This window comes from Dromaius novaehollandiae, chromosome 1 (genome assembly GCF_036370855.1).
Source record: "Dromaius novaehollandiae isolate bDroNov1 chromosome 1, bDroNov1.hap1, whole genome shotgun sequence".
NCBI lineage: Eukaryota > Metazoa > Chordata > Aves > Casuariiformes > Dromaiidae > Dromaius > Dromaius novaehollandiae.
The window spans coordinates 118,077,957-118,094,997 of record NC_088098.1 but is presented as its reverse complement, the minus strand read 5'-3'; the positions used below and the strand labels follow the sequence as shown (position 1 = coordinate 118,094,997).

The 17,041-nt window shown below is 44.1% G+C and overlaps 1 protein-coding gene across 1 annotated transcript in view; it reads right to left on the bottom strand.

The window, feature by feature from the left end:
- Positions 1–9,893: 9,893 nt before the first annotated feature.
- Positions 9,894–17,041, bottom strand: part of CLIC6 (chloride intracellular channel 6) — a 33,630-nt gene continuing 26,482 nt past the window's right edge. Inside the window, exons 2-6 of the mRNA XM_026121509.2 lie at positions 16,361–16,470; positions 15,765–15,890; positions 14,428–14,534; positions 13,284–13,465; positions 9,894–11,875 (exon numbers count right to left, since the gene is read on the bottom strand). Of these exons, the coding sequence (XP_025977294.2) occupies positions 11,714–11,875; positions 13,284–13,465; positions 14,428–14,534; positions 15,765–15,890; positions 16,361–16,470 (687 nt within the window). The 3' untranslated portion in view covers positions 9,894–11,713. The remainder of the gene's footprint in view (positions 11,876–13,283; positions 13,466–14,427; positions 14,535–15,764; positions 15,891–16,360; positions 16,471–17,041) is intronic.

Genomic DNA, 17,041 nt, shown 5'->3' with positions numbered 1-17,041 from the left:
CTAATACCTGTAAACTCTTCTTGTCACTCTTCAGTAAAGTAAGCAACGGTGTGTTTTGTGTTTCCTGGATTGCTGATGTTCTCAGTTTCTAGAGGTTGCTTCACCATTGTCCCACATATGTATTGTTTTGGACAGGAAGGTGTAAATGAAGATCCATCTGATCATCCAACTGAACTGAGAAAGGACCTGCTGGAAATAAATCCTTTACATGGGAAGAGCTTCTGGAAGCCTGCACTGCCAACCTCCTGTAAAATTAAGAGAGGTGGGACTTAGAGTGATGCTGTACCTTGCCTAGCTTGTTACTGGATCACTTTCATACCATAGCAAGTCTTGAAAAAGGTGCTGGAAATCCCTAAGTAACAAAATCTCTAGTGTAAACCATAGCTTTCTCCCTGAACCACTTTCCCCTAAAATTTGTCCACAGGTGAAACATCAGGTCAGTCTCTAGGGCCATCCAGACTCTGGATTCAGGCTAATCATGCCAAGTGTTGATAAGGTCCAGAACAGAGTAGAATATGTGGGCCATGAAAACCACAGAACAGTCATCAGATAGTAGACATTTTAGTCACTATCAAATTGAATCAGATCAGGCCTTATATTACCAAAGAGAACATACGTGCAGCTCACCCTGAGTCAGCTATGCATTTTTACAAAGGCTCTCTGAGGAAAGCTCTGCTGCGGTTGGGGCAAGAGCTTGGAGTCTGAGACCTGATTTCACCACAGTCTGCCTCATGTCTCTGAACTAGAAACATTTTCTTTGTGCCTTCTGTGAGTGTGAAATGAGAATAACAGCCATCCTTACATGACAGGGGTGTTATGGAAGTGAATACTTCTGGGACACTCAGACACTATAGCAATGGGGGTAAGATAGGAAGCTGGCTAGAAATTAAGTGTTTCAACATTTTTGGCATGAAATCTTTTGAGATTATTTTTTAAAAGATATTTCATTTTAAATTGTCTTTCAAACCTCTTAAAATGTCAGCTTCACAAATGAGATGTTGTTTTAAATCCACATGAATGATTTTGACTGATCCACCATTAATTTTTTATAATGCCATTTTGTGGCAAATTCTTAAATTCAGGAGTGGAGAAAGGTGTTCCATTTACTACTTTCCCCACTCCTATTTTAGTCGTGTCATTTCTTACAAAGTAAAGTGTGGTTCCTGAACACTTACAGGCATATTTTTTAGACGAAGAGAGAGAGACAGACCAATGGAGTTTGCATTCTGATTGAGAGAACAAGAGGCACAGATCCTTAAGACATTGTGTACTGTGAATATATATAACATTGTTTATACAAGCTATACGCAGTACAAATGCTGTCTATTACTCAGAAACAACATCTCCCTTCCCTTGTCTCAGCTGACCTCCTTTTTTCTTTTTTACTCTTTCATCTCCTTTTCTGCCCCTCTCTTCTCTTTGTCCTTTCTAGTTCCTGTACTTTGGGTTTATATTCCCAGTAGATACACAGATCAATAAATTAGTACCTCACTAACAACTCACAGCCCTGACTCTTGAAGGCAAAATTGCAACTAGCATTTTTGTTCTTTATGCTTTGAAATTAATTATTAGCTTTCTGCTTGCACAAAAAAGCTGGAGTATGTAAAGCCTCAAACACCAGCAGCCAAAAAGAAGAGAGAACACTTACCATTTTTGGTCTGCCACACTTTTCAAGTCAGGTCATTCTTCCAGAGGTCTAATTTATGATTTCTGAAGCTAAAAAGATTGATAGTGGTAGATGTACTTCACTTCAATAGCACTTCAACATTGCATACCACACATTTAATGTGCTGGAAGATTTAAAAAACCAAGCAACAAGCAAGAAACAACCATGTAAATTCAAGTGATCAGAATCAGTTTTTCAAGCTTCTTTCACCTTAGTCCCTCTCTGCATACTCTAAGTACCCCTTAGTCCTGCCTAGAGCTGTCCTCAGGTAGAAACTCTCAATTCTACCCCTCTTACTAGAGTGGGGCTCAAGCACAACAAGAGCCATTCACCTCACTTGCTTGTCGCACTGCAGGGCCAGCTGAAATTCTGTCCTCTCTAGCTGTGTTTCTGTGGGACCTGAGGGAGCACTTCTAGCTCAAGGTGTGCATTCAGCCCCTGCTGGGGTGAGCCCTGAGTACGCAGCTGCTCTGCACGCACTAGGTAGAGTCTATGGTGCTTATGCCAAGAGCTAAAAACCTGCCCCTTGGGAAAAGGAGGGCGTGGACTAAAGCATTCCAGTGCTTTCCCACATGTGTCTAGAAACAACACCTAATTCAGTGAGAACCACCTTGCTGTGGCATCAGGGATGTGTCTACATGATATGAGCAGATGGCTGTGGATACCCCAGCTCAAGCGAAAAGCAGCGTGCATGCTTATCTTGATAAAGAAAAATAGGGTAGCTTACACAGTTTGAACAGCTGAACCAAGTGAGATAGCTGTTACAGAAGTCTGTAGCGCCAAGGTGATTAAATGTCTTCAATAGGATGCAGGACTGTGGTTAGCAGCTGTGGCTTCTCTCATCTCTGCCATGGGTGCAGCTGCAGCCTGAGCTGCAGGTGTGACCCAGCCGGCTGTATTTCAGCAGACACTGTTTCACCAGTTCATTAATGCAGTTACCTGGGTGCACCTTTGCTACCACATTTCCCAGGGTATAGGCTTTATCCAGCATGAGGTGGGGGAGGGAGGAAAGAGGGGAAGAGGCCTCTAGGTTAGCTTAAATTGCATCCACGGTGATGTATGCTCTCTCAGAAGAGGTTCTAGCCTAGGAGCACCCTTAAGAGAAACAGTACTGATACAACTGGCACTTTACATCCTCAGCACAAGGTATTATGCCCAGTACTGTTCCTGTGCAGACACATCCTTATCATCTTGCAGCCTGCCAGCTCAGACACTGATGAGCTTGTTAACGCTCTGCCTGCTACAGTACAGCTATGTGTGAGGAACACAGAGCCTGTGCCTTGTGTCAGGGGATGTGACACGCAGTATCCTCCCTGCTACCTGTGGAAGGTCCGACTTCCACAGTCCAAGCCATTAAGTATGGCCTCATTCCACAGAGCAACTTACAACTCTTTCCATGTCCTGTGATGGAGCGAGCTGGAAGATCTGCTCTGTGGTTGTTCCTGTAGGCAAAGCAGCAGTAAGGTTTTCACATGTAAAGACCCCTTCTCTTCACTGCAGGTGATTTGAAAGTGAGATTTTTAGTAGCTTGGTGCTGATGCTAATGTTTTTGTCCAACTTATTGTTTTTCTTTAGTTTGAAAACAGCTTTTCAAATATTTTTCAACAGAAGAAAACATGGTTTTGGTGTAGGTCTGTTTTTTCTTTTTAATCTTGAATTGAAAACCAAGGTTTGATATTCTGTTGGTCTTTTTTCTCTCTTTTCTTTTCCAGCAATTCTCTCTCTCATTTTTTCCCTTTCATCACTGAAAAAAGTAAAATGGAAGGGAATAATAGAAGGAAGAAATTCAAAGAAAACAAAAGCCCTACTTTTTGAAAAGGAACATTTATTTTTATTTTAGTTCATTGTTTTGATTTAATCAAAAAGTTGGACAACTTTCAAATTTTGGAATGAAACAAGACTCCTCTGTCCTTTAGTTCATTTCCAGAAGAGATTTTTCCGTTTGCATTCTGCTCATCAGTAAGAACTTCTTAATCATCAGTAGCCCAGTTTAGGCCAGGACCTGGAAAAATTCTGCTCCCTCCCTTCTTTGCAGGTCACTGGTGAGGGAAAACTGAATGCTGACCTGAGCCATGTGTCCAGGTTTTAGCCCCATTGTTCACAAGCAGGGCCTGCATCTGGGCTTTATCACATGCAGTGACTAAGAGTAGTTTAGGACAGTGATGCCTCTTAAGGCTGCTGACTGGAGAACATAGTAGTGAGCCATGTGGCAAGTCCCTGCTGTCCCATTCTGCCAGGTATTCAGCATCTTTTACCAGGATACTCAGTGTTCAGAGTAGCAGTTCCCATGTGTGGTCAATAAAGTCACGGTAAATATCCACATAACCATTCTAAGTCTTTCAGTTGCTTTTAAGGGTCCATGGGGAGCTCTGGGGGGGGATCATGGTCATTAGGTGGTATCAGCACTTGGAGGTGGCTGGTTTCAGGGGAAGTTTGCTAACCTAGTTAAGGCTCTACCATGCAGTGAATAGTCTTTGCTGATTTGAACTTTTAGGGTCATGCCTCACCTCAGCAGCCGATTATTGGTTCTTGACAGCTTATAAATAATCAGCAGGTGTGGCTTTTAAACTGAACTTCATCAAGTTGTAATGGGCTAGTGAGATTCAGGGATTTGCTTATGCTCACATACATGTAGCTTGCTGATATGAATGGATATGAATGATGGATACTAATTTGCTTTTGTGAGGTTTGTTTTTTCATTGCTTGGAAGATACTGTCAAAAAGAATGCATCGGGGAAATATGTTACAGTTAGTTACTCTGCATTTGATTTAATTTCAGCTTGTTTTTGGAAATACTGCATTGAGCGCAAGTAGTGTTTAACCTTCAAGTCGACTGGCCATTTTGATCACTAAGATATTTGAAGCTGACAAAGAAATCTTCAAACCTTGAAGACTTTTCTACACAAGTGATTGAAGAACAATTAGTAAAGTAACTATCTGACCATATTTGCCTTGCGTATAATAGGTGTTTAAAGGGGAAATGTAAAAACTTGTATTTAAAATGATAATATAATAAAAACAATTTTTTTAAAAGCAACACTACACAGAAGACTACTTGTCCTAATAAGCATTTGAAAATCAGTAGCTCCATCTCCACAAACATGCTGTTAAATAATGGAACACAACCTCTCCCTTCATCTCACCTAATTTATTCTCCAGTAAATTGTTGAAAAATCTTTTAATGGTCTTTTAAAAATAGAATAATTCAAATGTGGGCAAAGAGCTTTTTTTTTTTTTCTTTTTTTTCTAAGAAGCATTTCTGTAAAAGGAGGGGGGAAATCAGACACTCAAAACATGTTGTAGATATGGATTCATTTACCATGGGATGGTGTAGGCACTTCAGCTCTCTTCTCTACCGACTCCAGAACAAATGAAGCCACTGCAGTTTTCTGATCTGCTGGGTCATTTCTCACAGCAGAAAGGCAAAGTGCTTTACTGTGCCTTCTCCCTGTCCACTGTAAGCCTTGGTACAGCTGAGGACATCAAAATGTTTGAATAAAAGCCACCCCCATTTCTGCCCTGCTCCTGCTGTTATCCTACAAGCCTGGCATTAGTGCTGGTGGTGAGATGAGTGTTTCTATGTGGCTCTTCCTTTCCTGCATCCAAGCAAGAGGCTGCTGGCTCTGGCTGTGATGCCATCCCCTTTAAAGAAATAAGTGGACCAGAAAGAATTGGGAGAGCTGTGCAAATCAAGATGGGAGCTGAAACCATTTATAATGTTGGGCAAACCTTGAAGAGCAAGGTGTCTGTTTTGTATTTTTTCAATGTAAGTTTGGCTTCCAAAACTTGCACGTTTAGCTTTCAGATGACTAGGGATGAGACACTACATTCAGGTTTTATACACACTAGGGTAGGTCTACATGCAGATACCAGATGTTTTAAGGCACTTAGGGAGCTCTGAGTGGGGTGAACTGTCAATGCAAGCATAGCCATCATGAGGAAATATTCGGTCCCTATCTCTGCTTTTGCAGAAGGTTTGGAGAGACATAGCAAACCAACATTATCATCTTCTGTGGAGGCTGCAGTCTCCTAAATATTCCCTGTATACAACCCAAAGTCACAGCCAGAAGTCATTCAATCCCTCTGACCCGTGCTCAGTTAGTTCTTCAGTCTGCAGGGCTTCAAACCACTTGGTGCCCCAAAGCATGGGATATGAGGCCATGCCCCCATCCTGAACATTTCTGGCTCCCAGAGGAGAGACTGGGAGGACCCCTGCCCAAGGTGGCCAACAGGCTAGTGCTTGCAATGTGCTACCCAGCGGAGTGGTGAGGTAGGACTTGTCTCCCCTGACACCCCTCTTTTGCAGGTTGGGCAAGCACTTTAATTGTGGGGCTGGGCGGTGAAGTGAGATGAGGGTCTGAACCATCCCCATATGCAATCTAAAAGAAAGCAGTCACAACTGCCTTTTGTCTAAGGCCTAATCGCACATGCTCAGCATGTTCTTGCCTGGGGACCCTGGGGCTGCCCTGCCTTCTGGTCAGGGAGGCGAGGGCAGAGAGAGCAGGGGGATGCCAAAACTATCTGCAACAGAGCAGCTCTGGAAACCCATGGAGTGCCATGGCCCCTGCAGTCACACAGGGATTCAGGGAGCGAGTGAAGGCAGTCCCAGGTAGGATGGCAGCCAAACCAGCGCTTTCAGGCCTGACAAATGTGGAGTTAGATGCTGCATTTTCATGACCCTCTTTAGGTGCCGAAGTCCATACAGCGACATCTGCTGCAGCTGGAATCGGGTGTGTGGTCAGGTACGGCCCAACCACAACATCCCCCTCCTCCACACATGCATAAACACATGCCACTTTGTGTTTTATGCCTTCTATTAAACATAACAAAGTATTTGGGGCTAGGAAGAGCTTTTCTGTAATATACCTGCACAGTTATTTCTCCCAGCAGAGCAGATTAGGAGGATGGGGCAGCAGTTCAGATCCCCCCTCTATTCCTCCACCCCTGCTGCTATGTGAATAGTCCCGTGGCAGTCTCTCTCTCTCTCTTTGAGGACACCAGCAGCCCTATTCACATGAGCCTGGGCAGTAAGAACAGGCACCAGCCACGTGCAAAAGCAAGGAGTGAGATTAAAAAAACCCCCAAACTCCTCCTAGTGACAAAGCTTTCACACAGGCACATCTAAATCTCCAGGCTCTGCCTGGCTGATCCACACTTCGGGGGCTGATTCAGTTCAGCTCCAGCTGCATGGAGGAGGGGGTGTGCAGGCTGCAGATTGCAGGGCTGGAGCCCTGGTGAGTGCGGCACGCAGAGACTGGTCCCTGTGCCACTGCGTGGTGCTCAGTCTGCTAGGACCTGCCAGTGCCTTACCAGTACCCCTGGCAGATCACAGCAGGAAGCAGGGCCTGCCCTGAGAGGGAATTGGCGGCTCTGCTGGTTTGCCCCTCTTGAGGGCTGTATTGAACTGGTCTCAGCATGAGACAGACCATCGACAGAAGTAAAACTGGGTGTGGGCTGGCCCCGCTTTTTTTTTTTTTTAATGCTATAATAATGAAGACTTCAAGAACAGCCCTGTCTCACTCCATCACAGGTATCAGCATACACACCCAGGCTTTTTTCGCTTTTGCAGTTAACTCTCCTAGCAGCTCCTCCTCTGCTGGCTGATGTCTTGCATTCAGCTGAATTGCAGACACCCCCCAGACCCCTTTTCCATCACATTTTGTTCCTGAAGAGCTAGGAAAACCTCTTGGCCCTCCTGCAATTTTCATTTGAGCTGGCTCCAAAACACTTAGCACTTCCCTTCTCTGAAGAGGCAAATGTGGCTTTAAGAACCACTTGGAAAAACATCAACTGAGTTGAATGAGATAAAATGAGGGGGTGAGAGCTTGTCCCATTGGAGAGTTTAGGGTGGTTAGAAGTGGATTAGTTCTTGGGAGAGCAAGTGGTAGCCCCCATTGGGAGGGAACTGGGAAGGGAGAAGTTAAGAAGAGGTGTTTCACTGAAGAAGGTACAGCCTGAGGTTAAAAATGGGGTAGTGCTGGTGGAGGAAATGTCTCTGGGATCTCTAGGACATAATTCTTTATCTGGGCTAAGGGTCTCTTGTTATTTGCTTTTAAATAAGTAAATAACCCTTTCTGCTTCAGTCTCTGCTTTCCATTCAGGAATATCCCAGTGAAGTGTAGAAAACCCTCTTTTCCTTTCAGCTGCAAATCAACCCATTCTGCCGTTAGTCTATTAGAAACTCACACTTTATTTGATAACTATTTGATGTTTGACTAATATGTAAGAATGCACTCGTTGTTAGAAAGAGCAGAAAATTATTAAGAACTTCTACCTGTAGGTGAATGGGTTTGATTATGTGCACAGGTGACAATTTTGTTTTTCTGACTGGCAGTCAGTGATATAGGTCTTTCCTTTTTTATTCAGAATGTCAGTAAAAGTTTCACATCAAAGTTGGAGTTTGTATGCAACTCCTTTTCTTTTCTTTTTTAATATCTCTACTCATACTTTTTCACTGTGCTGCTTGAAATATGCAAACACCAGCTGTAATGTACTGTTTATAGTAGTGTTGTGGGTGCCATGCAAGTCACTGTAGAAGGCTGGAGCTGTGAACCTCTTCAAACCTTTGCAAAAGCATGAGCAAGAGGAATAGGGAAACCACAAAACATCAGGTTTCAAAGCCATCTGTGGCCACAAGCGTTTAATCAAATATCCTTCTAAGTGATGTCAGATTTTTAAAAAAAGAAACCCTCTGCTCCCTGAGTGTCCGAGGGGTTTTCTCTCAGCCTGATAGGACTGAAAATGCAGGTGTGTGAGTCTGACAGTGCCTTAGAAAAAGACAACAGTGTAAGGGAGGCTAAATGAATGATCTCAAAGAAAGAATTATTTTCCTGGAGTATATAAAGCATAACCACAGGCATCTCGCACAGCCCTGTGGTGTTTCTTGCAGTTGTGTTGCTAACCCTTTCTAGTCAGTGAGGACTGACAGTGATGGGCTGCTGCTGAGCACAGAGTCCAGAGCTGCTGCTGGACCCGGTCTCGGCTGTGGGCTCGTGCTCAGGCTGGGAGAGCAGGCAAAGCCAGGTTGTGTGTTGCCATCCGTGCGGGGAAAGAGACCTTATGGAAGGCGAGGGTGGTATTTATTTTAAATGCAACTTACTTGCATTTGCTTTCCCATCATTTCACTTGTGCTGAGATGTGAGCCTGGGTGGGCTGGGCAGGGTGGTCCTGTGGGAGGTGGCAGGCAAGGGGCTACCCAGCTGCTCCTGCTCACTGCTCTTCATTCGTGACAACGGACTGATTTTTGTATGTGCCTTTTATACCCTCTTGGGATCTGTTTGAGAGCTTATGGCTCAGGATCTTGTCTCACCCTTCATGACTCTAAGGCAAATTGGCAAATATCTGAGGCTCGTTGGTCTTTTGCTTTCTTTATCAGGGTATTTTATGGCTCCCCTCCGGTTCTTCTTCATCTCTTTACCTTCGCTTTGGGCTTAAGTTTGCTTTTCACCTTCCTGCTACCTGCTCCTTTGGGTGAATTCACTGCTACAATGCGTGTAGCCATCAACCCCCAGTCCAGTCTTTGAAGCCAGGTTGCTCGGTTTCTTTTAGTGCTTTCACACACAAATTTCCATCCATCCATCCTTTCCAATCTTAGTGTCTCTTTTGCTAATATTGTGCCAAATAGCATCGCCCTCATCAACATGCAGGCCTGATTTGGAGATCAGTGCTGTTCCCCACCACCAGCGTGGGTGCCCTCTTTCCAGGAGGTAGAGTTTGGCTGTGTGGATGTGAACCATGCATTACTACATGCTCTCGGGGCCAGAGAGCAGGCCAGAGTCTGCTTTATTTACTGGTTATAAACAGCCATAACTACATTCATACTGAGAGAGAGGAGCGGGCCAGGGAGTGGGCTTGTGCACTTGGACATCTGCGTGAGCAGTGTGGACAATCTCTGGGTGTTTTGGGGCAACCCAGGTAGTTCTCTCCAAGGCAAAACTGTTACAGAAGGGGCCAGCCCTAACCAGCATAGGTGTGGGACAGTTTGTGCCAGTTGGCTTTGAGGCCACGGATTATGGCCCTATCTTTTTTTTATTCAGCAGTAAAAGACACAGCTGGTAGGTATCTGTTGTTCCCCAGCTCTGACTGCAGGTCTGCAACAGAGGTGATTCTTCAAAGACAAATCAAAGTTTGGTTAAACTTTGCCTCTTATTTCTTAAAATCCAGGCCACTCTTACAATGCATCTTGCCAGGAAATTATCAAGGAAATAAAGACAGGACACTGCTCAAGTTACTTACGGATTTGTGTATTTTATATTTAAATTTATAAGGCATATGAAAAGAGTATACAGATTTTATGTCTTATACATTTATATATATATATATATTTGAAAATACAAAGTAGCAGTTAGTAATATTTGATGAGTGACTGCTCAGCTATCATCCCCAATATACAAATTCAGAACTGAGGGAGGGAGGGGAAAGATATTGTGTCTGTTCTCTAAAGAAGACAAATTAAAACTCTGTATTTAACGCTGTTTACAAACAATTGTGATAGGACATTTGCATCAGAACTCACAGCTGTTGTGTATAGGATGATGTGTGTGTATATATGTAGTGTGTAGGAGCAAAACATTGCAGCTACAATACACCTGACACCTACCATTACCATAGGTAATGCTTTGTAAGAAAGTAGGCCTATGTTTGACATGGGCAAAGATGAATGACTATTCTATAACAGTCTCTTTGTGGATATAGATGTCAAAATAGGGGTTTTTTTAGCCATTTTCACATCAATTTTGTACACACAGGCAAAAAAATGACCCTATGACTAAAGTATTGAACCCTCTACTCCTAGTTGCCTGCTGAGGGCCTGCTCAGCAGAAAGCAGCTGGGGATGTACCTTCTCACAGGCCAAACATCTCTAACGGTGCATTCCCAGATGCAAGGCTAGAAGGTATTTCTCACCAGTATTGACTGCCTTGAACACAGATTCCTGAAAGGCTGGAAGGGCTCATGTGATGCAACCCCCACCTACGGCAGGAGCAATGTCTATCATGTCCCTGGTTAGATACCTCTCTGATCAGCTGTAAAGCTCTCAGAGATGAAGGCCTAAAAACTGCCCTGGGAAATCCAGCACACTGAAGCTCAACCAGCAGGAGAGAGTGAGAAAGGACTATTCCTGTCTTAGCTCTTCTCCTCTTCTTTGCTTTTCAAAATAAATGGGAGACATGGAAAGACAGGAAAGAGCAACCCTACCTCAGTAGCTGGGAACAGATGTTCTCCCATTCCTTGTCTCTACAGTGATAAGCAAGCCTCCCTTGTCAAATATTTATTATTAAATAGTCTACAGGCCAGGGACAGTCTGTGTTCCCCTTTTTGATGGGACTCTCCAAGACTGTCCTCCTCTAGGACTGGAGGAGGCTGGGTGGGTCATGCAACCCTGAGAAAGGAGAAGGCAGGATAAATACTGAAGAAGGACTCATGCGATGTGCAAAGGAGTTGTTCTTCGTCAACCTGCTCTACAGGTCTCTAGCAGAGAGGAGAGGGCTTCTGGGAAGGCAGGTATGGTTCCACCTACCAGCTGGCCTTTCTCCTGGATAAGCCAGGGTGCTGCGGGCATGCCAAGCATTGGCTTGCAGCCCTCCGATGCTTATGGAGAAGCAAACAGAAACCTTCCCGGTAACTGTGAAGTTTGGCAACAAATATGAAACAGAAATCAGAGGCAGCAATAATGACAGGTTAAATATGTGTGAGAAACAGGGCTATTTCTTCCCCAAATCCAGTAATTTAGCATAGTCTGTAATTTTTCTATAATTGCATGACCTACATTGTTCCCCTAACTTCAAGAAATGGTTTAATATTGATCTGATGCCTTTAACTTGGAATGCAGTACACACATTTGTGTGTGTATACATCTGTACAGAGACACAAACATATACATGTATAATTTAAGAATGAGCAAATAATGCTATACAATTACTATAAAAGAAGAATTGGCCAGTGACAGAACTTACACTGCAGAGTGTACAGGTTCTTTTTTTCTTTTTGCCATCTTGGCTGGTGCCCATCTAAACCTCAGAAGTAAAGAAAAACAGAAGCATCTTCCATTTACTTCATTCTCTTTGCAACATCCAAATATGCATACTCAATTTCTTGATCAGCAGGACAAGTGTTTGTAAATTCATCTCTTGCATATGCATTGTTCAAGTATCTTGAAATCCCTGTCATTTCAGGTGGAAACTCAAAGTTTCTGTATTTTTTTGCAACAACCTTTTATTAAAAGAAAAAAAGAAAAAGAATATTACATACATGATCTGCATAAAATAAATCTGCTCTTTATACACATTTTTAATTTTCCATTCACAAGTCTTTCATATTTACAATACACTTTTTGGTGGGGGCAAAGGAGAAAAGACAAAAAAAGAAACAGAAGACATGGGACAAAGAAAGCTAGCTAGCTAGCTAACCCACTCAAAGGGATTTATTTAGTATAAATATTCTGCTAGAGTTATGCCAGTAGGCCACACCTCCTGGAGGAGATGGAGCTCAAAACAGCAAGAGAACTAGCATAAACTAGAATTAACAGAATACTCTTACAGTAATAAACTGGCCCACAGTTGGAAACTTTCACTTAAAACAGAAAGAAAAAACTTAAAATACTAAATTTCACATGGCTAGGGAAAACAACTATTGGCTGTTACCTAACACTTCCCTATGGATCAGCAAGGACGGCTTGACATTCATCCTCCACCATCCTTTAGACGTTCATCTGACATAAGGCCATTCCCTTTGCATGGGCCCTGTTGACCCCCCTACCTGTTATGTTTGGCTGTGTGCATGCCTGACCTCTAAAAGGTGTCCCATGGAGTGGGAAAGGGCTTGTGTTCTCTTGCTGCTGTCTGTGGACTAGTTTCAACCATGAGGTCTCCTGGGATAGTTTTCACTCACAAAGCTATCAGAAAACAATTCAATCCACTCCTCCTCTGACAAAACAGTAGTCAAAACTGCAACTTTCTGAAGTGACCTTGTTTGCATAGACACCAGATGAATTTCCAAAGTGGCCTTTTCTCTTCCAGAGCCTGGTTGGCTCCAGAGCAGCCTTCGGACAGGCTCTAGCAAAGCCCAGACACCTTGGTCCCCAGCACTGCTAGAGGTGTGTGGATACTCCATAGCCCTGCAAAAAGGGGCTGGGAGCCTTGGTTGGAAGGGTGCTGGGTCCCTGGCCAGTGTTACTGGTATTACTGGTCATGTTCAGCAAAGCAGGAGTTTTGGGTTGGGAGAGGTTCAAACCTCTCCAATTGCTGACTTCTTGAATTGGCATGGACAACACTCATTTAATCTTACTGTTCCATGGCACTCTGCATGTGAAATGCAAATGAAAACATTTCTCTATGGCACTGAATATAGTACCGTACTCATTTAATACTTGTGCGATGCTTAGAGAGTGCAGTCATGACCCAAACATGAAACCAGATATTCTAACTGTAGAGTCGTCAATCTGAGGATCTGCCTAGCTTTGCTCTAATAAAATGGCCTTGTGTATTAGCATTCATTGTCTCTGCATTTAGACAGCTACTGTGCAGCTTCAGAAAAGATACAGGAGTCCTCTGCCTTCTAGAAGTGAACTTGGGCTTCTGTGTTTCCCTCCTCTTCAAAATGCTGAAATGCAAATGCAAACCTTAATTATATGGAGCTTTGGTAGGAGGTTGCAATCTGCTAAGGTGAGCTCATCTCCATCCAGGAACTTCCGGCTGGAAACAGTGATCTCCTCGGTGCTGTAAGCATCAATTTCATCCGGCAAGGGGCTATTTAAGTAGTTGTCCAGCTTCCTCAGGGCTTTAAGCAAAGATTTTTCCAAATCTAGGTTAAGACAATAAAAAGGTCATTCAAGACTGTGCTAAGGTCTCTCCTGACACCCAGCAGACAGGCAACTCTTGCCTTCTGTTCCCTGGCACCAGTCCAGCTTACAGACACCCCACGATGCCAACTTCTCCAATTCCTTTATCCTAAGCTTAAAACCTAATGCTGGGATAAGAGCTATAAGCAGCTCTGTTTGGTTCTGAGAAAACCAAACTGGGTCTGCTTAGCCAAAAACAGCTCCTGAAACACTTACGGGGGGTGTCTGCACAGAGTGGCATGGCAGCAGGGCCAGAGATGGTGAAGCTTGGGGTGACGGCAGCAAGGTGCTGCTCCGGAGAGCACAGGAAACCCACCTGCAGGTGCTGTGCTCTCCGTGCAGAGTAGTGGGGTGGAGGCAGCAGGGGCTGGCAAGGGTGGCTGCAGTTTACCTAGGCTAGCAGTGCCAGCGCGCAACTGTGATGAGGGGAGAAGGAAACAGCAAGGGAAACAGGACTCTGAACTGGAGGACAGAGAAGTTAATGTACAGTGAGGGTCCTACTTCAAATATGTGCATGGGAAGGTAGAGCCATGGGGTTAGAGCCTTCATTACTGACACAAACAGAGGAGAAAGGCAACAGGAGGATGGTGGGTGGCAAACCTGAAGCTAAGGTCCTACTTTGAGGAGACAGCACTTGTAGCAGAGGCACAGGGAAGATGCAGTGTTACGGGCCTGAGAGCTGAATAACCAGGGAGGAGCTGGAGCTGGTGCTCCCATGCTGTCAGTGGTACCTGAGCAAACTAACTTTGGGAATCCCCAGCTGAGAGAGGGAACAGGCCCAGATTTCCAAAGCTTTTATGCTCTGGGAAATGACTGCTTACCCTAAGTTGCAAATGGGATATCTACAGCACAGTATGCTAGAACTGTACAGTCTAATTTGTTCCAGAAACCACCAGGGCCAATGAAAAGACTATATAGCACATACTTTCATTAGCATCTTTTCTTGGGTTCTTTATGAATGCAGAGAATTTTGCAAACACATCATTTCCTGCAGAGTTAGACTCAGGGTGGTTTGGTGCAAGTTTGGGATACCTAAGGAATTAAAAGAAACAAAAAAAGTTACGTGACTAGCCACTATTTTTTTAATTTCCATTAATTATTTAATATACATCATTTAAACTGCAGCATCACCCCTTTGCAAACAACGTATGATTACACAGAGCTTCTGGAGGGAACCATCTTAAACTACAGATCACTTGGCCAGTATGGCCTCTGGCCCATACCTAAACCACATGGCTCATCTCCTTTTCTCGAGGGAGACGGGAAATGGCGATTCATGCTGCAAATGCCACCCAGACAACCCAAAGCTTCTTCCAGGCTGCCTCCAGTGGGGATGAGCCACGGCTGAACAGAGGGTGGCTCCTGCTGCGAGGAGGAAAAGTCCCTGGCAGCACTGAGTGCTGCTCCTGTCAGCCTCCTTGCCTCTCCCAGTCACGTGTGAGCAAGCTTGGTGTGGCCAGGCCAAGAGCTGTTGTTGCCACGGGCAAACAGGAGGGAAAAAGTGAAGGGGAATGGCTACTAGCATGGCTGAAGTCAGTTCAGCTGCTTGAGATGGGAGCGTCGCGGAGGAGAGCTGCTGTCCTGGAGGAGAAGTGGGTGAGGGATAAGATGCTGCTAGTGGTGGGACAGCTAGTTTTGGGAGAAGTGGGAAGAGCTGCCGGGCGGGAAGGACAAGTCCCAAACCCAGCCCCTGGTGTGTACTGAGGTTGGCCCACCTAGCCACTCAAAATGAGCCTCGATGGTCTTTGCCCCAGGACTTCTAGGATGCAGGTGGCTTTCACTAGTGTTTTAACTACTTGTTCCCAGTAAGCGCAATTATTTGTACAGTGTGAAGAGGGAAACCTCAAACACACACAAATGGAGGAAAAGAGGTCAGGTTTCCGCAATGGTATGCAGATTTCTGCATATACTTGCTGCAGCAGGATGGATTTCATGCCTTGGGAATGACTGTAGTGGCATAACAAACGTGGGGTAAAGGCGAAGGCAGTGGGAAGAGCGCAACCAGCGGCCCAAGGCAAACCCCAGGGCCAGCCCTTCCACAGCACCAGGCCTCAGCTGTGTTTCACTGCCCTCGGAGTCATCGCTCCCAACAAGTTCAACTGCAGTGGCTGGACCGGCCCCTCCTAAGCTTCACATGCACATTATAACTCATGAAGCTAATCAAGGGCTCGAGCTGCTGAAACCAAAGGGGACTCTGCCACTGACCTTCTGTCAAGGGTTATGAGGAGCTAAAAGCAAAATAAGTGGTTGGGGATACAGTACCGGGGCGGCGCTAACTTTTCTTCCAAGAACTCCTCAATCTTATTGACATCGGTTTTCACTTCACCATCAAACGTCATGAAGGGGGGGTTCGTTCCCGGCGCTAGGTTCTGCAAGTCCGCAGGTTTTCTAATGCGAGGAAAGAGACTGGGTTAATCACGACGGGAACTACATTTTCAATTTTTATACGTAATTGCAATGAACTTTACAATGAATTTTAACCTCAAAATACTAGATTACTATCTGTCTTACATCTAAAATAAAACATAGCCAGCTGCCTCACACTAGTGTTGCGAGAATTAGCTAGTCTATACCTGAATGTGCTCTGAAAAGCTAAAACTGCAGTCTTATGTTGTTATGAGACCTACTGCAAAAGAGATTAATATCTCAAATGCTTCAAAGGAGTTAGTCCACTTTATATTGGTGAACATTAAAGAGGGATCACGCATACAAACTGCTGTCATAATACCAAGGCACAGTGTAAATAATGTCTGCTAACTTGCATGTGCTTTTCAAATCTGTCAGAAGAGATCCACCCTTTAAAATCACCATTTTGGTAAAGTTGCTCTGAAAAATGATGACTCCTATTGTAATCTCACCTTTTCAAATCCACGGTTGTGACATTAAATATGACACCTTTTAGCCACAGAATCATAAAGAGACGTTGAGAGAATGGGCAATTTCCAATACTTTCCCCATCACTGCCAGCCTACAATTAAAAAAAAAAGTATACATATATCTATAATAGTGAATTGTGATAGCAGACAGAGTAAAAAAGCAGAAAATCCAGATCTGCTGTGAGTATGTATAACATGTTACTCGTCTCTACTACTATGTATTTTCACGCAAAGTTTCTTTATAGCCTTCTCCCAACATGCACATAGATACGAATAATCCTATCATCTTGGAGATGTATTTTTTCATCAAAATGTGTAATGAATGTTGTCATAAGTTATAAAACAAAATTGGAATCACAGCATTCTTTCCAAGGGTAAAAGTCTCCACCTCATTTGTCTACCTAAATCACTGCAAGATTAAAAAAGTTTAAATCAGTTTACGATCACAGGAAACAGGTATAAAAAGCTTTACCAGCATAAATTGAGAAGTAATGCCTGAAGCACTTAAGGGAATAAACAGAATAAATCAAATAATAAAGTGTTTTAAACTGAACAATTGCAGGGGCCCAGGGAGAGGGAAGGAAGTTGCACAATGGCCTTGCTTCAGCTGAACATGCAGGTCCCGGCGCTTTGCTGAACTGCTGACTAATGAAGCACAAATGC